The sequence below is a fragment of the Hoplias malabaricus genome, chromosome 4 (assembly GCF_029633855.1).
Source record: "Hoplias malabaricus isolate fHopMal1 chromosome 4, fHopMal1.hap1, whole genome shotgun sequence".
Taxonomy (NCBI): domain Eukaryota; kingdom Metazoa; phylum Chordata; class Actinopteri; order Characiformes; family Erythrinidae; genus Hoplias; species Hoplias malabaricus.
The window spans coordinates 28,487,127-28,512,605 of NC_089803.1; the positions used below are offsets into that span (position 1 = coordinate 28,487,127).

General features: G+C 40.0%; 1 protein-coding gene across 1 annotated transcript in view; it reads left to right on the forward strand.

The window, feature by feature from the left end:
• Positions 1–288: 288 nt before the first annotated feature.
• trim44 (tripartite motif containing 44) overlaps positions 289–25,479 on the forward strand; it is a 61,125-nt gene continuing 35,934 nt past the window's right edge. The window contains exons 1-4 of the mRNA XM_066669131.1: positions 289–514; positions 2,968–3,520; positions 6,278–6,355; positions 17,877–18,188. Of these exons, the coding sequence (XP_066525228.1) occupies positions 3,005–3,520; positions 6,278–6,355; positions 17,877–18,188 (906 nt within the window). The 5' untranslated portion in view covers positions 289–514; positions 2,968–3,004. The remainder of the gene's footprint in view (positions 515–2,967; positions 3,521–6,277; positions 6,356–17,876; positions 18,189–25,479) is intronic.

Consider the following 25,479-nt stretch of genomic DNA (forward strand, 5'->3'; position numbering starts at 1 on the left):
AGAGGCAGTGTAGTTCGAAAAGGGGGCACTTCTTTGTTGCAGTTTTGCTGCTAATGTTTTGGTGAAAGAACTGGAAGCACTTGCTACCTTGAGCCAACCAATCCACTTTGTAGCTGCCAGCTGCCCTCCCTCTCCCCCTTACTCCCCTCCCTAATTCCCCCTCCTCACCCACACAGATGGTTCTCTCTCTCTCTCTCTCTCTCTCTCTCTCTCTCTCTCACACACACACACACACACACACACACACACACAGATGTGGTGTAACCAGTCTCTCTTGCAGCTCTCACTGGCTCCTACTGCAGAGACAGGAAGTTGTGAAAAAAAAACAAAAAAAAAAACAAGCACAACAAGGAAGTGGCAGTGAAAAGGAAAGCAGATCAGGCCACAGCAAAGCTAAGGAAGAGCTAGCTGTTTTTAGTGTTAGCCTGCTGCTCTGTCACAGTAAACGGCTGAATTTCAGACACACTGAGGATCTACAGCACACCGACAAGCAGCACGAGGGGGACAAAACACTGTGAGTGTCTGTGAATATGAGTATGAGCAAGGCCAAGAGCCAAGTGTTTGTATGTTGCATACTGCTGTGTGAGTGCACACTTCAGATGGCAAGGCCTGAGACACACAGAGAGATGTTTAAATAGAGCAGGAGATATTTTAATGCGGTGTCATGTGAATGACAAAGAGAAAGCAGGACGTCTCTCTTCTTTCACTGCTGTCCCGCAGAGGGACACAGAAAGGGGAGGGGAGGAATGTCCAATAAGTATCAGTGGTGTTTAGAAAGGTCAGGACCTGACGCTGGACACATGGAGGAGGAGCCAGTGTGTGAGAGAGGGGGGTAGGGGAGATCATGGTCTTGTTCTGTTTATGGTCAATGCATGCATATGTGCTTTCCATAACAGAAGGTATGTGAGATAATGCCTGTGTCCTGGAGTGACCCTGTAAACATTCAGAGTGATTTGACGCCAAAGGGTGAATTTTAGAAAAACTTAATTAAATGTGTTCAGAGTGGTGGTGATTTTGCAATATTAATATAACCTCTTTATTTATATGTGTCTTTTTTGGAGCATTTATTTGACATATTTTTGTAGTTCATAGTTTGTATAATTTATACATTGGGATGCTTGGCATAATGTAAATAAATACAAAATATAAATTATTTAAACCCTGAGGAAGTTTATTGTTTTTTGAAAAATATTTACCCAAATTTAATTTGGTGCCAGCATTCCAGTAAAGTTCAGTCACGTCTTGTAAAGCACTCTGTAATCATTTGGACCTGAGGAGACATATTGTTGTAGTTTTCAAAGTGAAAAAAGAAGCATTTTTGCTTGTTAGATAAGTTTAGCTTCTCAGTAGCTTGGATCTCAGTTATGGTATTTTTTGTTCATAATGCAGCAATTGTTTTCAGTGGGTGACAGGTCTGGATTCATTTAGCCCCTGGACACTTTTACTAGGGAGCCATGCTGTTGTAATCCATGCAGAAGGTGGACTGGCCTTGTCTTACTGAAATAAACAAGGTATTTCACAGTAAAAAAAAAACATTGTTAGGATGGCAGCATGCAGCATGTTGCTCCTAAACCTGTGTATATCATTCAGCATTAACGCTACTGTCACAGATGTGTATATCACCGATGCCATGTTCACTAATCCTCCTCCTTACCATGTTGAATGCTGACTTTTGAACTGTGCACTTATAACAAGCCTGACAGTCCCGCAGACAGGTAGTACTGGTTTTTCGCCTTCTATGTAGAGATTTATCTGGATTCTCTCAATTTTTTAATGGTTATAATATGGTGTAGATGATGGAATCCCAAGGTTCTTTGTTATTGTACATGTAATTCTTGATTTTATTTTTTTCACTATTTGCATGCACAGTTTTCACTGAATAGTGATTCCCTCCCAATATTTGTCTCACAAATATCTAACATTTCTCTGAGATGTATGTGAATTCAGATTGGGCAAAAAAAACAGTAAAATGTCTCATTTTCAACATTTAATTTTTGACTTTGTACTGATTTTGGTTAAATGTAGTGTTTAAATAATATGTAAATCATAGTTTACACACACACAGACACCATCATCATTGTAAAAGGTTTGAATTTTCTCTAGAATTAAGCATTTCACATCAAACCACTGAGTGACTTTGTTTGTGTTTATCATGCTCAGATTTTGAAAAAATTGCTGTAATTACTTTTTAACACCCCCATATCAGCTGAGACTTGATAATTAGCTAATTCATCGTATAAAATTGTTTAGGGTGGGTAACAGAAAAAGGAAAAACACTCTTTTTCTACCGAAGTTTAATGTAATTAAAGAGGAAGCTGTGGCCTAAAGGCTTCAGAAGCAGGCTTGGGTCCCAAATGTTGCTGGTTTGTTCCCAAAACTAATGGAGGCAGGGGGAGTGAAGGAACAGCTCTTTCTCCTCCTTTAACATCTGGGGCTGAAGTGCCCTTGGGCAAGGCACATAATCCCAGTCTGCTCCTTGGGCACCACTGCTGGTGTGTGTTCATTCACTGCCCCTAATCAGTTGTGTGTGTGTGTGTGTGTGTGTGTTCACTGAAATGGATGGGTTAAATTTAGTTGTATCATTTCCATCGGTAAACATGTCCTGTTTGTCCTGGCAGTGAGCATATTTTATCCTTGTGGAATCAGGTAAATTTGTATAATGTAAATTCAAAGCAAGAATTTTTTCAGTATGTAGTCTGTGTGTTTGCTTGAGTGTTTCCAGTGTGTTACTTACTGTACCAGTACATAGTGCGTGTTCATATGTACACTGCTGAGAAAGTCAGCTGGAGGGCTTTGTTTACAGTTTCACTTGCTTTTTGCTTCCGTAAGAAGTGGAAGAGAGGGGGTGGTTAGAGAGTGATTTAGTTCAGCAGGCCTCTGCAGAGCTTAGAAAAGTGAGCACAGGCATGTGCTTCCAGTGTGCCCAGAGCTTGGGCTATTTTTACAGTGTCTTTTATCTGCCTCCAGGTTCCTTTGGGATCCTCGTTCTCTATCTCCCTGCACAATGAACCCTCCAGGAGCATCCCTGGAAAGCTGTGAAGATGAGGACGACCTTCCTCAGATGGACGGCACATGCGATGCGTGCGAGCCGGACGAACCACAGCCGGCTACGAAGGTTTGTGCGCTGTGCCGCTTCGCCTTCTGTCCAGTCCATGCAGAAGATCACTCTCGCAGTACCAGACACCAGCTTCAAATCTACTGCCCCCCAGGCCAGCCTTCAGAAGCAGCCCATGCAGTGGACAGGCAAGGCGAGGCCGCAATGACTGAGAATGTCCAACAGGGGGCTGAAGCTGCTGGGGACAGAAGTCTGGGGCCTGAGGAAGATGGGCAGAAGAATGCATCTGACTCAGGAACGAGGGACACAGTGACTGTGGAAAGACTCAGGTGTAAAGAGCATGGCCAGGACGGGTCGCTCTACTGTAAACAGGATGAGAAGATAATATGTGTGGTGTGTGCAGTACAAGGAGAGCACCGTGGACACGAGATCATCACACTCAGAGAAGCCTACATGTGGCAGAAGGTGAGCGTGAAAGTCTGGTGGATGTCTGTCCTCACACTAAACAGTTTATATTGTATGGAAGTACAGTTAAATATAATCTTAATTGGAAACAGCTAGCTCTTTCTAATAGCGTGCTGGTGTACAGTTCAAGAATTTAACTAAGCTTTTGTCACATGTGGTGTTAGTCATGCTCTAGCTCTTCAACAGGTGTCATAGAATCACCCTTAGTAGGCATTAGATATTTTAGGTTATGACACTCTCTTGACCTAGCTCTAGTACTGACATCTGTAAAACCCCCCCAATCTTTGCCAGTGCCACACACACTACCATCCACTGTACATTTTTTTGTCTCTGTAGTTCTGAGAATGGCTACCATCCAAATAATATAATTTCCACACCAGCCCTCTGTTCCAAAACTGACCAATGATAAATGAGGTATCTAGTCGGTCACAAATGTTGTATGTCAACAGTTTAGCCTGTAATTATACTCCTGTATACCGAGCCTATAGGGTACAAGGTTATCAAATAATAAAAAAATCCTGTAGACAGATGTTTCCAGACAGGTGTAGTGCCTAAAACAATTAAGTAATTAATGTCCTACTATGCTCTGCGGGACACACAAATACTGGGCCCAGATAAATTAGTGTTTGAATCAAGATGAACAGAGAAACAGACCCAAGTGACTTTGAAAGAGGGTTCACTTTTAGAGCACAGATGGAGGTAGTTTCTGTCACAAGCATTCAACTCAACTTACTGGTGTTTCAATAGGAAACGGTGGCTAAAAGGGCATTTAGATTTAGATCTGTGTGAAAGGCATCTGGCTGAAGGTGCTTTTAGGCAGCATCTGTGATTCTGGGGAAACGCTCTTCTCTCTTTTGTTTACGTTCAGAAGCTCCACGTCTTTTAAGGTGGAAAAGTTTGTTTGAGGAGAAACTCATCTGTTATTCGGAGTCAGTTCAGTCATTAACCAATATAAGTCAAGTTTTCCCAGCTATCATCTCATCTCAGTTCATGCTTTTCAAAGTTTGGAGGTCTATTAGTTGTCTAAAAACCTCCAGATGCCATTTCTCTGCTGTGAGGAAAAAGAAGGCCTAGCCTACTGGAATCTGTGATATGTAAAGAGAAACATGAATCCATCCATAACTAAATAGAAAGGTACTGCAATTCATGTACCACTTATTAAAAAGACAAAAGCACATCTTAGACTTTAGCAGTGTGACCATCTAGAGAAAAACTCACCAAATCAATACATCTCTTCCAGGACGTCAGTGCTCCCATTCACAGGCCAGGAATGATTTGATGACTATGAAAAGTATGTCAATTACATGCCGTGACAGTCGTTGCACCCGATCTCAACCTAATTCAATATCTATTGGAAATTTTATACCCACAGTGCTAAGAAGAAGAGTGGAAACTGAAGAATGGTGTTGCTTTTCTCCTGAGACATAGAGGATCTATACTAAGGCATACTGAAAGGTTTAGACTAACACTTTACTAAGACACTTCGTATTGGTTTTCCTTTAGCTTTGTCATGTGTCTGTAAGTAAAGTAGAAAGGTAGGAAAGGAGTGGAAGAAAAAGGTAGGTCTTTATAATGTGATGGAAGGTGAGTTTTAAACACAAATAACAACCAATATTAGTCATGCATGTTCAGAGTTTTACAGTTTGGAAGTTATCCAGTTCACATAGAGCATCTCATCTCTTCTCACCTGGTTTGTTCCCTAAATGATATTTTCATAGAAATATAAGGGATCTCATTTCAAACCATGCTTCATTGTTAAATGAAATCAGTATATTCATATAATTACCTCGAATAACCTCGGCTTTCAGAGGAAAAGATGTTTTCATCATGTGTTTTAAGCACAGTGCTGTAATGGGGACACAGATGCGAGCTCATAATAAACTCATTACTCATTCCCACTATGTGTTTAATGGAAAACCATACAAATACAGCTTACAAAGATCCAAATGAGATGTTCCCACTAATTTCTCTGCAGTCTTTAACTTAATCTGCTGCTGAGAAACATGCCGTCACTCCTTCTTTTTAGACAGAACTGAAGCTGGGAGCATTAGACAGGCGGAAATCACAACTTGATTCACTGTCTGGTGTGGAAGGCAGAGTATGGTTTGTCACTGCCTTGGAGGACAAAAAGGCTTAAGCGCAATCACACAGAGCATCCTGTTTGACGTAGGGCTGTTCTCCTGGACACGGGTTAGGACCTGCATTGTAGTCAGCCAATGAGAAAAACCAGTGGAAGTTTATTTTAGCTTAAAATCAGACTTCTGGGTTTGGGAAACTGTGATGTACTGGTGCCCTGTCCACAGTGTGTTACTACCTTGAGAAGAGTGAAGCCAAGTAGGCTCTGGATCCAGAGCGACACTGATCAGAGTAAAGTGCTTACAGAAAATAGACCAAAACAAATGGTCCAAAATGTCTTGAAATTACTTATGTCTTAAATAACATTACATTTAAGAGTGGATTTGGTTTTCTGTTTTTCTTTTCCTGTAAACTGGATTTTTTTTCTGACAATGATGATTCACATGGGGTTTGCTTCCCAGACAGGGATTTAGGTTAGACACACTACACAGTCTGAAGGCAAACCAGAAGATAATGGTTAAAATTCTGTATGTAATCCAAATCTCTCTCTCTCTCTCTCTCTCTCTCTCTCTCTCTCTCTCTCTCTCTCTCTCTCTCTCTGTGGTTCCCTCTCTCTCTCTCTCTCTCTCTCTCTCTCTCTCTGTGGTTCCCTCTCACTGCCTTTCCATCTTTCTAACACAGAGTAAAGAGGGAATAGACCTACTAGCATGTACCCAAGAAATGTCAGAGAAGATCAAGACCAAGTGGACAAGTCCTGATGTGAGTTGGTGCTAGATGTTCTGTTCTCTTCTCTTGTTATTTGTATTTTACTCTGTTCTATTGTCTTGGTCTGTTTTTTTTTAATTATTATTTATTTATTTTTTTTTGTATAAACCAGTCAGCTTCTATATTATTTCACAGACTCTTCTGATGTGAGCATATACACCTCGAACATTGGAGGCATTCTCAGATTTCTGGGCCATGCTTGTATTGTAATGAATCTTTTCTAAGAACCCAACCCCCTCAGGTCGATATAGGAGACTTCCCCTTAGAGGAAGTGGAACTCCAGGTCGCTTGCTGTATCTTTTGTTTGAAATTATGTAAGTTGCCCATAACATGTCTCTGTAATGTGGAGCCTAGCACCAGAAAGGACTGATCTGCCTAGCAGTTATAGAGAACAGAAGGTTAATTTAAAAGCCTGTGAAAAGGTAATACCATTAATGAGTTCTTATTACCCAAGGCACTATTGGATATTATCATGTTGAAATATCAGCCTTGGCCCACAGCCTTCCAGGACCTTTTATTTCTCTTTCCCTTTTTCTCCTAGTGCGCGTCTCCTTTTTCAGTCTCATTTACACAAATGCATTCAAACTTTGTATGAGTAAATGGCAGGGTGTTTATTTAAGGTGCTCTGCCTCTATCAAGGTAAAACACTCCATGAAGAAATGATTGGAACCTAAACATATTTTAATAGACTTTTTTTAACAGAACATTACTCTTACACTAAGTGTAGTTGATTAGACAGCAGTTGTTTGTTGTCAATTGCTATAGTGTAGCTTTTTTTTTTGGTTTAGTTTTGTACTGGAGCTACAAAGCTGATGTAGCTGACAAGCCAAAGAAGTGTATGGTACAAACTGCATATATAATTTTAACAGATCAATAAGTAGCAAACATATTTACACTTTGACATGTTTATGTAAAGTGAAACTCACCTGAGATGAACAATCAGATCGCTTTGTTGTGTCTGAATTTATGCTGCATAGAGCTTGCCCCCGTGCGTTGGGGTTAGCCATGAGCCAGTATAATGGTTCTCTCATAACGCAAAGAAGAATCATTGCAGAAAATGACTGTTTCGCCCATTATGTCACATGTGTCAAACTCAAGGACCATGGGCCAAATGTGGCCAGCCATATGATTTGATGTGGCCCGCAAGAGCTTAAAAGGTCTGATTGACCGCAATCTAGTGGCTTAATGCTGTCGCTTCACTGGGAAAATAATCGGCATGAATTGTGGGAAATGGAGTTTATGGTCAATGCACACTTTTAGACTAAATTATTAATTATTCCGCCACTAATTCTAAAGCATGCATTGACCTAAAACTACATTTCCCACAACGCATGCCCATAATGTTGCCCGCCAAGTGACGGAATTCCACCACTAGATTACAGTGTATCCTCTTCGATGTGATTTTTTTTCAACAAGTGGAATTAAGAAATAGCTACAAATATTGATCCCAAAATGTCCAGGAAAAGAAAAATGAATGCCAATGGAAGACAGTTTCAAGAAAGATGGGAAGGCATGTTTGTCTTTTTTGTTATGAGGCGGCGGCAGTTGTCAAGGAGTACAATTTACGTCGGCACTTTGATACCAAGCACGAAGATAAGTATGCCAAAGTTAGCCTTCAAGAAAAGCAACAAATTGTACAAGAATTAAAAGACAAACTGTGATCGCAGCAGAATATGTTCACAAGAGCTATGGCCCAAAACAACGCAGCTGTGAAAGCTAGCTTTATTGTAGCTGAAGAAATCGCTCACGCGTCTAAGTCTTTTTCAGAGGGTGCATTTTTGAAGCAGTGTATGCTGAAGGTCATAACTTGTGTTTGATGATATTTTTCTTTATTCACTTGGATAGTTTGATTGTTGATTGATGGAGTAATATGAGTTTCTTAATCTGACAAATTAACAGGAGTTATGTTAAAGGCTAAGCACCAGCTATATGAAAGTGTCAAACAAATAAATACAGTGGAATTTGAGTTTCTTACTTGTGTTTATTGATAGTCAGAAAACATGTCATTTCTTACTAATTCAAGGAATAAGGTTTAAAAGATCGTTGGTCCCCCCCTCTCCACCCCAACGGTGTTCGGAAACTCTAATAGGCGTTTTTTTTTTCTTACTTCGCCTGTTTTAGTTGGTGTTAGTTAACGTTAGCTTGACTTGCTAAACTCGGTGGCTCAGATTATACTCGGCTACGTAGCTGCATTACGGAGGTTTATAGTGAACTCGGATGAGTTCGAGTTCGACTTCGATCACATTTACAAGAATAACGGTACCTCTACATTTGAGTTTAGCTTGTTGCTAGGCTATTGCCATGAATAATGTTGGTTATTTAGCTAGCTAGATATTGTCATAACAGTCAGTCATAACGGTGTTTTACCGCGGCGTTGTTCAGCGGTTTCCCGCAATGACGTCACGGTTGCGTTCAAGACTTTCCGTAGCGAGCTCGGGTTTTTCCGTCAATTTAATAAAATTGTCAGTTTTAAAGCAAATTAAGCTGCTATTTTCATTTTAATTCATATTTATATATGCCAGTAACTAAAATAATGTGAAATATTCATGGAGGTCCATTAAGTGGTGCTTAGCCTTTTAACAGAGCAACAAGCAAACATTTTTATATCTATGCAAATATTTATAAGTTGAATAAGTAATACATTCAGAGTTATTTAACATTAAGGAATACTTACATTTATTCTACGTTACATTTGGTTACATTTAGTTAAATTTACACTGTCTTACAGTTACATCTGGCCCTTTGAGGGCAACCATTATGCTGATGTGGCCCTCTGTGAAAATGAGTTTTACACCCCTTCTTTATGTGGTTGCTATAATTTTATGACATAATATTATCTATAAATATTGATAAATGCTCATTGCTTAGATGAAAACAGTAGCAGCATCCATAATGAAGCCTGAAAGCCTACACTGTTTTGAACTGCCCTCAAAATGGCATAAAAAACAAGGCTTTGCCAACATTGGCTCATAGCTGCAGTAATGCAGTCTGAGGAGACGTATGTCAGATGTCTAAGGGGAAATGGATTCTGCAGCTCTACTACTAGGATGGCTGGCGTTGGGCTGTAAGGGTGAAAGAGCAGGGCATGTTTACTCATTAGTCTGCTTGTTTAATTACACACTTTCCCTCTGCTGTCAGGTCTTCTGTCCTCCACGTCTGTCCGCTCATATGTCCGTATTCCAGCAGGACACGGGAGTGACATCTGAATTCTGTGAAGGAGATATTAGATCATATGCATATTTATAAATGGACAGCAGGTTATTTCAATACAGGCAGAGCTCACAGCTTGCCTTTCAGTCTCCTTCTATTTTCATTAACTTTTCTCATGTCTTTTCTCATGACCTCGTGTCTTGGCTTCACATTATCTCTCCTCATTCCTTTTTGTTGTCTGTTTTCATGTTCTCTTATTGACTTTTATCTTTTCCTTTCTTCATCTGGTCTTATATCTTCTCTTATCTCCTCTTCACCTTTCTCCTTTCTTTAACTCTTCGCGCCTTATTACCACTCTGCACGTCGTCTTGTTTCTTCTCATTATATCTTGTCTTAGATTTTCTTCATCTTATAAGTCTTTTTTTTTTTTCATTTACTTGCTTCTCTTCTGTTTTTTTTTTTTTTTTTTTTTTTGCAGGTCTTCTTGTAGCATTACATTATGGCAGGTGGCAGACACTCTTATCCACAGTTGCTCTTTTAATCATATTACAGATTTAGATGTTAGGCATTGTGCCTAAGGACTCTTATAGGTGTGTATAACTGAGCAGACAAAAGGAACCCCTACTGTAGAAAGCAGTGGTATTACCTCTTCTCTTTTGCCTCATGTAATCAGTGAAGTCGAGGCCGAAGATTTACTAATGGAGTGAGGGGGACATGATTTCCCCGGTCTGCTTAACTATTTTATTACATCATCATAAAGTCTTGATGCATTAAAATTGCAGCAGGGATGCCAAGAAGTATAATAATCACTGCTGGTACAAACTAGTCATCTCTCTCAGTCACTCTCAGTCTCACAGTCTCTTCACTGTCCCTTTCTCTCTCTTCTCCCGTGCCCCATCCCTCTGCAGCCTTCTAATTTAATTACCTTATGTATCATTACCCGCTAGTTTCTTCAGATGGCAATGCTTTCCAGCCACTGGGAGGCTTCAGGAATAGAAGTCATTATTGTTCCAGGGCCTTCTCTCATTCCACTTTTCCTTTCGCATTTACACTCGAGGCAGTAAAAAGAAACTAAATTAAAATCTTTTGTCGGCTGTCTCCCCCTTCTCTCTCTCTCTCTCTCCCTCTCTCTCTCTCTCTTTTCGAGTTAACGCACAGTTTTGACGGCCTTATTGCAGCCTCAGAGAAATTCCAATAACAGGGAGAAACTGATGCAAACCTCCCTGGAAAAAAGTGCTCATTTGGAACAGGGCCATCACTCTGGTTGAGGGAGATGGACGGTTCAGAGCCATTTGTTCTTAATGTGGCGCTAATGCCTTTCTCCTATTGACAGCTCTTTGCAGCCACTGACTGTGTCCTGAATAGATCCCTCAGCCACTGTCAACCACTCTGGCTGTTCATGCTGCTTCGGTGCACAGTAACTGACACCCGTGGTGGACACCAATGCTTCTCATGTGTTTTCAGCTCTTAATCTGCTTTCAGAACTTCAGGTTTGAGCTGAATTCTGGCTGTGTCCAGCTTAGTGCACACTGCATTATTTTGATTTTTTTTCCCCTGATTGGCAACAAATTGCTTTATGTACCCATTGCAGTTACTTATTTCGCTAGCTGTCGCGGATGCTAATGCCAGCACTGAAATGAGCAGCATTGAAACTTGACCTAAGTGACACAAGCAGCGTTGTAGATTTTCTTTGGTTGGGTTTTAGCAGTGTGGGACTTAATTTGACCCAGATAGCATTGAAACGATGGTGTTTACATTACCATGGCAATGCCACTGTCAGTTGTTCTGCAATTTAACCCAATTTTGCACTTCTGCGCATGCAGCAGATACTATTATGAGCCTTTAACATGCTATTTAACTGTATTACTATTAATGTATTCATTTTGAATGTAACAGTAGTAAAAGCTTATTCCATATATAAGGCACATTACATTTTAACATACATTTTTATATATTTAGAGGATCCAAATGAATGTTCAATCACACATGTAATGTTATTAATAGGGATATTAACCTACTACATGTTTAGAACGTAGTTTGTCCAGAAGTGCTGTGCAAACCACATTTAATTGCACTTTTAGAGCCATGAATACAGACACAGACAAATAAAATCACAGCGTCTCTTTAAAAGTTGTTATTATTTGAAGTAGTTAAAAACAAATAAATATCTAGGGTGTTTGTCAATATCTGTGCTTCCCATTACACATTACACCGTGGCTTACATTTCATTCATTTTGCTTTCTAGTGAAAAGTCTTTTGCAGAGCATTTGTAATCACAATAATCACACCCCACACACCCAATGCAGGCATTTTCCACCCTCCATGTTATTGTCCTGTGGCATCATGTGCAGGTGCAGCATGTGCCACTCTGTTGTTAAAGAAAGCTGCGAAAACATGAGGTTTGTGTGTTTTTTCGAGTGTATGATGTCATCAGACCTAGGGTGAAGAAAAGCTTCTGGTGGAGAGACGGGCGCACTGGGAGTTGGTGCGACCTGCACAGAGCTGTCCATGGCCAGTGGGCCTGTAATCGTTTCAGACTCAGGCCAACAGGGAGAAGAACTGCAAATGACAGCCTGCCCTCCAGCTGGCTCAGGGCTGGGCTTAAATAAATGACAGTTGCATGTCAGAGAGAGAGAGAGAGAGAGAGTGGGGGGGGGAGAAAGGGAGGTTTCAGGAGGAGGAGAAGAGAGAAAGGGAAAGGGTGTAAAGGGAAAGAGGAAGATTTTGAGCAAATTTGGCTTTGGGAGTCAGTATCATGGCGGGGTGTTCCAAAACAAAACCAGTGAAGAACTCTTCGGTCTCCATCTGTTTTATCCCCTTATCTTTCGCTCCCTCTTTATATTTCTCCAAATATCCACACACCTATCCATCCATCCATATGTCAAAAAGGTATGTAAACATCTGCTTATATCATATTTTCATAAAAGATCCAAAAAAGTTACTGAATCTTACTGGAGTATCACCTCAAGTGAAGATGTTCAGGAGCTTTAGATAAGGAACATACTTGTATCACACTCTAATGTATTTACTTTTTCTCAAATACCGTTGACTTCGTACATCCAGTCTTTTTTACTTTTCTGTTTAAGAAGAGCTATGAATAGTGAACAGGTGAAAGATATGCACTTATTCCGGAAAGTAATTGCAATGAACCTTTTAAACGTATTCAAGGCACAACCTGACCTAATGTGTATTTGTACTTTTAAAAGCTAATTTATACTCCCTCTGCGAATGGAAATGTGTGTGTGCACTTCAAGCGTTATAACCGTCACTGCCCACATACTACCTTGCGTCAGCTCCATTGAGATTGGTTGTTGAGCACCACATCCAATAGAGGGCAGATCAGAGTAAAAATCAAACATGGTGACGCAGAGGAACTTGATGTTCTGTATTTAACCAAAAAAGGATAAAAAATGGAGCATTTTAGATGACAGTGGTATTAAATACTGTGCGACATTCGGATGGAGAATTTAATTCTCTTGTCTGACCAATGAGGGAAATTAATGATCTCCAGTCTGCCTTTCTTGTTTTCTTTTTCTGTCCCCTTTTTTTCTTTATCCTTCCCTCCCTTTATCCCCCCTACCTGACTACAGCCCTCCTCCTGGCCTGCTCTGGTTTTGTCAGTGCACTTCTCTGACTCTCAATATGGTTCTTATGAAGCCTGAACCTGCTGTTGAGTGAATTAGGATTACCCTGCATGAGTGCATCTGCACTCTTTAGCACAGATCCTCATGGTCTGTGAAATAACCTCATCCTACTGACCTGAAATCAGATTTTATGGTCTGTCTTGTCAATGCTGAGGTTAATACTTGGGCAGGTGGAGCTGACCTTGTATCAGGGGAAGAGGTCAAACCCTATTCCTCCAGCCCCACAGCTGCCCTCTCTTTGGAATGCGGTCTTGGCGGAGGGATTGGTTTGTACCTCAAGCCTCCATCTGGTGCTGGACTAATAGATGGCCCATGCTGGAGGTCAGAGGCTTTCTGCGTCTGGCAGATTGTTGGGAAGGGGGGTGGTGCTGCAGGCTTGATTGCTGGAGTGGGTTGGAAGTTGGCTTGACCTGTGTGGGGCAGAGCAAGGCCAACAATCCAGCACTGGTTTCAGTCTCAGGGAAGTGCAAATGACAACCTGCTCTCCAGCTGGCTCATTGCTATGCTCAAACAAATCACACAAGAGAGAAAAGTATGGCTAGAGACAGATTACGAGGCAGTATGACTGCAGGAGACTGCAGCATGGAGAAACTGTGTTTTCCAGTGAGTGATAGCAAACACATTCTGAAATATGAAGATGATAGGAGTGCATATGTTATTGGACATATAAATGGAACTTTTTCATGCTATTTGTGTAGTCTGTGTTTATATAACAGCATCTTCAATAAATATAGAATAAAATATAGAATCCAAACTAGTAATGAACTGACAATATTATGGCAGAAAAACAAATACACAAAATACTAACTGGGACAGTGTTCTCCCTGTGTCCGCGTGGGTTTCCTCCGGGTGCTCCGGTTTCCTCCCACAGTCCAAAAACACACGTTGGTAGGTGGATTGGTGAATCAAAAGTGTCTGTAGGTGTGAGTGTGTGAGTGAATGTGAGTGTGTGTGTTGTCCTGTGAAGGACTGGCGCCCCCTCCAGGGTGTATTCCCGCCTTGTACCCAATGATTCCAGGTAGACTCTGGACCCACGCGACCCTGAACTGGATAAGCACTTACAGATAATGAATGAATGAATGAATAAATGAACCAACTGGGACAACAAAATGCAAATACCTGACAATAAACAACATTATTTATATAAGATAAAAATGACAAAATTCTTACAGCTGGCTAACCATTGGATTCAATCACTAATTTGTTGCACTTAGAATGATGGCACTATTTCCTAAATATGGAAGCAGAATTCTTAATCACTTAATATTTTCTCATTTTCTATAGACCGGTTTATTCTTAATATTTTTCTAAGAGCATTTATTAACATGACAGAATGTTACACTCATATAGACCTCATAGCAAATGCAGAAGCATTAAGTACCATATTTGTAAAGAGGTTATTCAGTCATGATTAACTTGTGTTCTTTTGCATAGTGTTTTGGTCTTGAGACAAATTATTTTTACTGTTCTCATTCATTCATTCATGCATTAATTAATTCAAATTATCATAAAGTTAATTATCATCATGGTGAATTTGCTAGTTTTATCATTTGAATGCTATAAACTCATGTACTTATAGGCAGCTCCTGAATTAGTATCTCTTAGAAAATCCAGATTTTTAAGAGTGAATAGGTATATAAATAAATAATATTGGTTTTGATAAGATTTATTATTTATTCTGTACAAAATACGACCAAATATTTTGGCCTGGGTTTTTCCTCCCCACTTCAGATTAGAATTTGTGAGTTTGCTCTGTGCTGTTAAAGTCTCTACTCTTCTGGGAAGGCTGTAGACAAGCTGTCAGAACATTTTTCGTAGGATTTGATGGCACAGACACAAGAACATGATGAGGTCAGCTACTGGTGTTAGATGATTAGTTCTGGATTAAAAACACAACTCTAGCTCATTCCAAATGTATTGGATGAGTTTGATGGGCAGATGGTTCCACTGTTTTATACCCCTCTAGCTGATCCTTGGCATTGGTTATGGTGATTCCAGGCTGACGTACAGCTGATCCAGAGAATCGCATTTCACCACATGCATTTCTTTGAAGACTATACAAACTGTATGTGAACAGAAACCACAAATTAAAATGATACTTTGTGTATTATAACCGTCTAACTATACTTATTTTTCTTATAAAGTGCCATGTTGATAACTTTCAGGCAAAGATTTACTGTTTAGTCTTATTCCTGCATATGTATGTACGTGAGAATCAGGGATAAAGATAACATCTAGCAAGTTCAACAAATGTACCAGGCAGAAGGAAAGAACCAGAAGTACCACAACCAAAAATGCACTGCAAAGAAATGCTTCTGGCAAGTTGATATTTGTAGTTTGCCTGAATGGGGCCTTGCCAGTTTGATTAAAAAGGAGATCTGTAAGCACTTCAGTTGCCCTGAAGTCTGAACAGATGGTGCTGGGTGGTGGCACTCACAGCCAAGGCCTCTATTCTCTAATGGGCTGCGAGATACTCACTATGTCTTGGAGACCAACGGACTTAGAGCTCTTTTTAGAAGAAGGACAAGTTTGACACCTCTCTTGGCTTAAGGCTCTTTGGCTTAATCTCAGTCTCCCCAAATATAAGCCCTGTCTCTCATATCCTCTGTTCTGTACTTCCTACTTCTCTCATAGTACTGACATACATTAATCATCTTGGGGCATCTAACACCTGTGCTCCACATTTCCATATCGCCATTTTCATCAAAGTCCCAAAATTAGATCTTCTTGCCTCATTTGCCATGTTTTTGTTCCAGAACTGTACTTCCTTCCTTCCTTCCTTCCTTCCTTCCTTTCTTTCTCTCTCTCTCTCTCTCTCTCTCTCTCTCTCTCTCTCTCTCCCCCCTCTTCCATTTTCATTTTGTTAATTATTGTGCTATTTTAGACTCCTCTATCTTTTATGACTCCATGCCTTGATGTTGTTGTGATTATCATTCTCTTTTCTTATTGTTGGTTAATGACATGCACTGTAATTAACTGGTCCTTAAGGATAAAGATTTTGGATTTGCTTTTTTTCCACAGTTCAATTCAGTTTGTGGATTTTTTTGTGTGTGTTATATATTCTTATTGTCTTTGCCTCAAACTAAGGCTGATTATCTCAAGTAGGCTTTGAAGGAAGACAAAAAACATTTCATGACATGCAAGGTCATACTGTGAAAATATTCTTGTGTGTGTGTGTGTGTGTGTGTGTATATATATATATATATATATATATATATATATATATATATATATATATATATATTGGTTGTTGTTATTATTGCTTATTTGGGGGATGGCATGCAACACATACAACATATATTTGCAACAAATGTATTTAAAAATGTAAGATACAACTTTTTTTATGGTTTATTTTTAAATAGCCAAACTCAACCCTGGCCATTTACTTGGCAATGATGATGATGATGAAGAAAATGATGAAATTGTGTACAATGATTAGATTGTCTACAGCTCTGGATATGTACTTATACGTATTTATGCTACCTACCAATCAAAATATATACTTGAACCTTGTATTATGTATATAATTGTAGTACATGATACTTACACATATGCATAAAACGTAAAAGTACATATATTCTGATTAATAAATGCCCACATGGTTATTACAAATGTGTGTGTATATGCCCATTTATCTGTTTTCCAGATGGGTTGATTGGACCTCTTGGAATAAATATTAATTTAATATATTTGTATATTAGCTTTTTTCCTTGTAATTTTTTTCTCTCTCTGACTCCATCAAGTCTTGTTTAAATACTTCTCTTCCCATTTAACTGTCACCATACATCTCTTTATATTCCACTTAAAGGGGATGTCTATGATTGTGGGGAAACACAGTTTTCTGGTTTGTTTACGTTCTTTTAAGATGGAGCGGTGTGTTTGCGGAAAAACAGCTGATGTTTGTTTGTGGCTGAAGTTTTTATTCACTGTTTGAATTACCACAGGGCGGCACGGTGGCGCAGCAGGTAGTGTCGCAGTCACACAGCTCCAGGGACCTGGAGGTTGTGGGTTCGATTCCAGCTCCGGGTGACTGTCTGTGAGGAGTTGGTGTGTTCTCCCCGTGTCCGCGTGGGTTTCCTCCGGGTTTCCTCCCACAGTCCAAAAACACACGTTGCAGGTGGATTGGCGACTCGAAAGTGTCCGTAGGTGTGAGTGTGTGTGTGAGTGAATGTGTCTGTGCCCGATGATTCCAGGTAGGCTCTGGACCCCCCGCGACCCTAAATTGGATAAGCGGTTACAGATAATGGATGGATGGATGAATTACCACAGAAACGCATTTGTAACTTGAGATGTTTTGTTTTGTAGCACATCCAGTTAGCGCTCTCGTGAATTTGGAGATATTCAACGTTTGGAGTTCTCTCTGTTGTCTAAAAGAAACTCCAGATGCCTCTGCCATAAGCAGAGAGAGAAAGCCTAGCATACCGGACCCGAGACAGCTTGTTTTTATACTCATTCACAGATACTGGGGCTTTGTAAACACATTAGACTGGTTTTGAGCACGCAAAAAAAACTGGAGAGCTAGCAAATGGTGAGGTAACATCTTCTGAATTTTATAAAAAGTGTTTATAGATTGCAATCATGAACGCCTCCTTTAATGTGTCCATTGCTTCAGTCCACAAAGTAATGTGTTAAATAGCAGTCCATATACCTGAGTTACCCATTATATCAAAGTTAATACTCTGCCCTGTGGTGCTGATGCATCTCTCCTTCTGATACTGTAGATGAGTCCAGAGGAGCTGGAGCGATATGTGAATCAGCAGTTTGATGAGCTGCACAGGCTGGTCCGGCTGGAGGAGTGGCGAGTGCTGCATCTGGTGGACCTGAAGGAGGCCTTTCTGACGGCACAGGCAGCAGAGAAGATCGCTGAGATCAGCGTCCACACCGAGCGACTGCAGGAGGAGATGGACTCCATCACTCAGCAGCTGGGCGAGCTGGACCAGGCAGAGAGTAACGGTGTGTCCCCGGCCTCTTTGGCTCCTCTGCTGGCTGCCCAGCCACAGCCACCTCGAGCACCCCCAGGACCCAGGCCTCCGGTAAGCAGCTCTTTTTTTTTTTTTTTTTTTTTTTTTTTTGCTTTCTGCTTTTTTTTTTCTTTTTTCTTTTACAAAGATCTTTTAGCAATATGTTGCTTTTATATATATATATATATATATATATATATATACACTCACCCTAAACATGTTCTTGTGTAACCTTCTAGTAACATGTTAGTGTGTTTGAAGTTTGCTTCTTTGGTTTTGTGCTGGAGATACAAGGCAAATGCATTCGAAACATAATGGAACTGATGTACAGTTTGTTTAAAAAAAAAAAAACATTTGACCTCGGGTTCCTGACTGGTAAAGAACTGCCCCTTTCTTTGAATGAGTTTGACAGAGATGTCTCAGGCATCTAAATCCTGGAGTGTAAGAGACCATGACTGCCCTCACTCTCTTTTGGAAGATAGAAGGATATGATGTCCCTTCAACTCCTCTTCAGTCTGAGTTATGCTAGCCAGTGTGGGCGTCCGTTACCTGGCACAGCAGATCTGGACAGTTGGCACGGTCCTCCATGCATAATCGTCTGTCCAGTGGCATTGTATCATCGGCAGGGGAGTTTTAATTTGCATGCAGCAAAATGAAAAACCAATTAAAGTATGATTTTGATCATGTTCTATATACAGTTTGTTTATAACAGTAATGACGTAAACCAAAAGCTAGTTTTTCAGCCCTAGGCTGTAATCTAAGGCCTTGACAGTGCAGGCTTTGCATCATATAAATCTTTACCATGCTATCTTTCTGGCCAATTCACCTACATTCATGTCATTTTGAAACATGTATGGGTAGGGAATGTGTGGCGTGCTATGAAATATAAACTTAATTTATTATTAAGCTATACTTTTCTGTTACGCAGGTTTGGTAACTCTTGAGTTTTTTGGGCCTTTCATACACTCTGACACTGTGCTAAGTAATCTCATGACGTGAATGGCTATCCAACACACACAGAACCAAACTGCAAGAGATATGTTCCGTTCTTTTTGCATGAAGACATACAGCTATATCAGTGTGTTATCTACCGAGAAGACAATGACTTTAGCTCTGAAAACAATACAATACTTATTGCTGTTTTTGCTCCATGACAAGATACATTTTCGATACAACATGGAGAATGAACATGCTTTTTATTTCCCATTTATTTTTTGATGTAGAGGTCAAAGAGGACAATACAAACACAACAGTATACCAATGGGGACCTGATGCTAACTTAAGTTCTAAAAGCAGAGCTTTGAATTAAATTTTTCAGCACTGACCTGCTGCTGTCGGCACCGCAGCAAAACCACCCTCTGTAGGATCGACTGTGACTCCATTGGCTGCTGATTGGCTAAATAAAGATGACGACCAATGAGAAGTGTGTTCTCTGTTTAGGAGCTGTGGAGTACCTGCCCCTCGCTCCGGCTGAGAGCTACGTTTTTCTGTCTCAAACCATCTCCATAAAAGTGTGACCTCAAAAATTCGGAACAAAGTGCATTCATATGGAGTTAAAAAAAGGGTCAAAAAGATTTTGAGCTTGTACAACAATACTCACAAATGTAATGGAATTTGGAGTTTGAGCAAGTACATACACATAAAATTCAAATCCACAAATGTATTGGAATGCTCAAATTTAAAACAACAACAACAGTAATTTTAATTCACAAATGTGGAAAAAATATTAGTTATGTATAGAAATAATTTTTAAATGTGTAGAACAGATTTGCATTTGTAAATCAAAAGTTGTGAATGTGTGACTCAGTACCTCTCAAATGGCTTATTTTGTGCCAGAGCAAACATTTTTGTGGTTCCAAATGTGAGAGTGGGAGTTTTTCAATGTGGTTGAAAAAATCCACACTTTCACCTTCTCTGCTGCTTGTGTGAATCTCTTTTTGCAGCTGCGGATTTTTGACCCTGTTTTGACGGCCAATTGATGGAAAAATAAGAAAGTTTAGTTGGACCAATCAGATTGTGAGGTTTGTTTAACCAATCAGAACTCTGATTTGTTGCTTTAACTCAACTTTGGTGTGCTGTTGGTAAACGCCTCCAATACTCCGTCATGGCAGAGATACAATGGAGAGTCAGGTAAGTAACAATGCTAGGTCATGTCTCTAAGAAACCTGAACTAGCATTGTTACTTACAAATCTCCTTTGCATTGGAATGATTACAAGTGACATGCGTAATGCATCTCCTTCACCACATCTACAACTAGCCCAAACCACAACCTAGAGCATTAAAATGGCTTACAAGGAGTTATCAATCATTATCATGAAAGGTTCTTCTTCATGTTATGAAACTATATTATGTATTGGCCTCCGGCTGAGATGTATCAGGAATTATTTTCTAAACCTATTCTAAAAATGGCCACTCTGTGAAGCGTAAACTCGTTTATTCAGAAACTACAGAGCAATTTGATAATTCATCTTATGTGTTGCATATTATAAAAATAAATACATAAATATTCACTTTCATGACTATTTTTCATTTCTACTATTTAGTGCTAAAAATGACGTAAGCAGCTCTGATCTGGACCTAATGACTTAATCCATAAACAGAAGCTTTATCTTCAGAACAAAGGTCTTTGCATGCTCTGATACACAGGTACACAGGTTTTGAGCAAACATTTGTGTCCTCTTTCCTGCTCATCGCTGTTGAAAGAAAATAATCGAATCTGTCCCGTACCATTGCACTTTAAATGGAAAATGTATCCAAAATATTTTCATTCAAGTGGGCTAATGTTCCTAGCAAACCCTCTGGAGTGTGTTCCTAAAGAGGGCTGGAGGGTTGGAGATGTTTTAATGGTACGAGGATATTAACTCTGATTGTGGGCTTCTTTTTCCAGGGTCACAGAGAGTAAAAGGGAGGGCAGGGGAAAGCTTCAGCAAATCGAGGAAGGCTTATGAAGGGCACTGATGTAGGCATCTAGGACACACACAGAGTTATGAAGGATGCTGCTGAAGGCAGGAGGATTTACCACACACACACACATGCACATATAGTATATGTGAAGGGCGGTGATGTAGGCATGTTATTGCTCTCCTGGATATTTGCCAGTGCCTCCTCTCTCATAAACTTACAGCTATAAATGCTGCCTATATTCAAGGTTACACACACACACCCTCTTTTTTGCCTTTCTTCCTCTCTCTCTTCCTCTTACACACACACACAAGCTCACACATAACACGTACACACTGTGATCATCACAAAATGAGTATTTGGGCTGAAATCAGCCAAATCCAATCAACAGCTGATCAATCCTCATCTCTGTTTTATGTCTGGCACTTTGTCTCTATTTCTCACAGCCTCCTTTGTCTCTTCTTTATTCTGTTTTCATTTTCTTTCTGCTCATGCTGTCCTCATTCTCCCACTTCCTATAACTTTCTCCCATGTCTCTCCTTTTTTTCAGTTTCCCCTGTCTGTCTTTCTTTATGCTCCTCTTCCCCACTCGCTCTCTCTTTCACACACATATACATAGTCACAGTATTATTCTCACTTACACTCACACACACATTTGCTCTTTAGGAGGGTTTTATTGCTTACAGGGCAGAATTAAAAGATCCCCTCAGCCCATTTGTCATGACACGGTGAGAGAAAATCTCAGAGGTAGCACAGAGTTGAAGAAAATAGGCAGTGTGTGTCTGTGTGTGTGTTTGTTTGTGTGTGTGCGTGCATGCACAAGAATTGCTTTTGGGCTCAGAAAGATTGTGCTCTCAGAGACTGGGTTAATTACGATTGTAATTGAAAGCTGATTGGCTCTTGGTTCAGTCCCAGTGAGAAACACACCTCATGGCTTACAGTCCAACAACGAGGAAGGCACTCACATGCAATTATGCTCTCTCGCTCTCTCTCTTTCTCTCTCTCTCTCTCTCTCTCTCTCTCTCTCTCTCGCTCTCTCTCTCTCTCTCTCTCGCTCTCTCTCTTTCTCTCTCTCTCTCTCTCTCTCTCTCTCTCTCTCTCTCTCTCTCAGACACGCACACACACTCTCTTTTGGTGAATTAGACCCTAATGGCCAAGTGACAGTTTGCCAAACCCTGATTGACATGCCATTTGGCCAATCACAGTCATCTCTAACCACTACTTCCTTTGTTAAATAAAGGGAAACCCCCTGTGGATCTCCTCATAGCAAACCTACAGTGAGAATGTTTAATATACCATTTAGAAATATCTTTAACAATAAAAAGCATTGCAGAAAATGCTAAGATAAGGTGACTAAATAACGTGTCTCAGTGTAATTCCTGACAATTAGCTGAATAGGTCAGTTTAAACATGACTGTGGTGCTCTCATGTTAATTAAAATTGTATAAAGATAAATATATCATGCACTATAATTTTTATTGTTTCAGTATAGCTTGCCAAAAGAAATCATGCAAAAGTAAAAGAGTTGTTAAAGGAGTATCTAACATTGCTCTGACCTGTTTGCTTCAGGGTTTGCGGATCTTAAAGGGTAGTATCCATTTCCAAAACACCAACACTTATAAAGCTATAATATCCAGTGAATAAAAGATTTCAGGAAACTCCTTCATTATGTAGTTATATTACTGCAGTCTCAGTGCACTATGCATGAGGTTTGAATGCATGAGGAGACATGTAAAATGTAATGGGAAGCAAGAGATAACACATCCCCTGATTATTCATCCACTCCCATTAGGCTGAATGTGTTGGAATGGTGGGTTTATCAAGGTGAATGGTTGGTCTGGCTGGTCTTTTGGCAGAACTGATCATGTAAGGTGAATTTAGTCCTGCCCCAATCCAACAGATGAAAAGAGTGGGGAAAAAATCATTTAAAAACATCAAAAGACAACCTTCATCATTCTTTCTGCATCATGTGAAGGCAAATTGATCATAAAACATAAAAATAATGGCTTAAATTTGCCAAAATTCATATATTCAGTTCACACTTAATCTGTCAGTTTTGAAAAGTAATGATTCCAATTTTTGTCTGTGTGCTCCTATATATTCATTTGCACTACTGTTCTCTCAGCACGATTGTTATATGGCTGCTACCACCCTGAAGGTTTCATGGACTTAGCAACAATAAAACTATCGGAGCCTGATCTTCAAATTTTGCAGTTGGTCAGTTATTGGCCCTTTTGGGATACATGCTCACACACTCTGGGTCACAGCATGCAGAATCAAATCTGAAACCACACAAATGTCTCTTCGCTGTTTCTGAAGATTGAAATCAAATTATAAAAATGGAAAGAGAGACTATAATTACCTGAAGAAGCGAAAGACAGTGTGAGCCATCAGTACCTGCTGTGCAGTTATTAGGACCTGGTGTTCTCATGTGGATTAATATTGTGATTGATGATGTTATATAATGTAATATGGTGAGAAAATGAACATTGTGTAAAACTTTATGGCGAGGGGCTGAAAATTGGCCCCTTTGAAATAAATTATGTATTGATATTTTGAGCAAAGTCCTAAATCTTTTTGTATGAAAAATGATGCAAATCTCATTTATATCCCCACCAGCATGAGACTTTGTTTTTTCCAGAGTGTTTTTAAGGATTTCAGCTACAATTTACACTTAAAATGTGCCGAGGTGTAGCAGAATTCATGATACAAATAGAAAATATGAAAAATGTAATGCCATAATAGACTAATGTGTTTCTTAGCTTGATAAATGTAGGGAAAGGCCTGGATAATGGCCATGCTGCCGAGTCAGCCACACACACTTGCTTTTAGTTTGCAGCGTAATCTGCACATCTGTCAGTAAATCAATAGAACGGCGGTAGGGAAGCAGAGCTAGCCTCTAGTGCTGTGTTTACTGTCAAATCAGGGCCAATAGTGACCTCTGTGCCAAAATCCATCGGGGGGAAATCTGCCTTTTCTGAACAGACGTACACGGTGTGATACACTTACAAATGGACCCGTGTATACAAACATTGTGCATACAGATGAATGCCGAGTGTTTGTGTGGACCAGTGAGGCACATTTAAGTCTTGATCTTTAGTTTTGCCCTGGAGCTGCATATATAAATCCTCACACATTGTCTATAAGTTACTTCAGGTAGAAAGATTACATGTTCTTATGTGACTTTTGTTGTTTAAATCCCTGCTTTGGTAGTAAAACTTGTGTCTCTGGGAAAGGGAAGGGGGAGATGTTGCTATAGTGATGTTGCTATAGTGAGCAGCCACCAACTAGACTACTTCACTGTAGTGAAACATTTCCCACCCCATTACTGTAATCACAAGGACATATTTTGGATGCAGAACACACGTTAGCCTGCCTCCTATTTAACTGACGGGTATTCCTTTCTAATGCCAACTGACAGCATACCACATGCAAAGCTGAAGTTGCTGTACCTTTCCACTTTTTTATGCTAATTTTCCATTCCACCTTAAATGGCGTAGAGGCACCAGAATGTAACTGTTGCACCATTTAAAATGGAAATGAAAACTAATTTACCAGAAGGCATAGTGTGGAGCAGATGGCTGAGGATTGCAACAATGCATGATGTTTGTTCAAAGTACTAATCTTTGTTGTTGGTTTTATTTTATTTTATTATTTTTATTTATGTATTTTTTTTCATACCCAACTACTACTACTCACAAGCTTGAAAAACAACTTATAGAGGAACAACTGTCCTTACATCAGCTGTCGCACCAGGCGGCATGCAGCCAGATGTATAGTGCCAGGATGATAGCATCAGCTAGAAGATTGATGATGATCAAAGAAGAAATGTATCACATTGTTATTTCCCTTATTTATTTAAGGTGGAAAAAGACAACCTTACATTGTGTAATAGTTTATACATGAACTACATTTGGGGTAATGGTAAAATTGTGCCAATTTCTTCTCCTGTTTCTTTAAGTATAAATACCACCCACAAACATGCAAGCATTCCCACAAAGAGTCTGTGTGTCTCATCTGAACAGTGCTCCAATCAGTCATTGGCCAGTTGTTTGATAGCTGCTTTTCTTAGACCACAATGGAGGTCAATGTTCAGAAAGGCCAGTGAAGGACTGGGTGAGAAAGAAACGACTGGAGCTAATGAGATGCTCTATGTCACTCTTACACACTCTTTCACACCCCACGCAGTGATGTCCTTCTACATACAGCCACTGTCATATCTTTCTCTCTCTCCAATTACACCGCTGTTTCAAACTGTATCTGGATTTTTAGCCCAAAGTGCTCTCCTCTCGCTCTTTCAGTTTTATAATGAAAATGGCTGAACGAGGGAGAGCAGAGACAGATGCTGCAGTCTTATCGTCCATTCATTTCACTGCCCTTTCCTTTAATTAAAGCTGGAGACGCTTCTCTTTCACTCTGCCTTTCTGTCTTCCTCTCTGTGTTCCTCCTCAATTGCTTTTT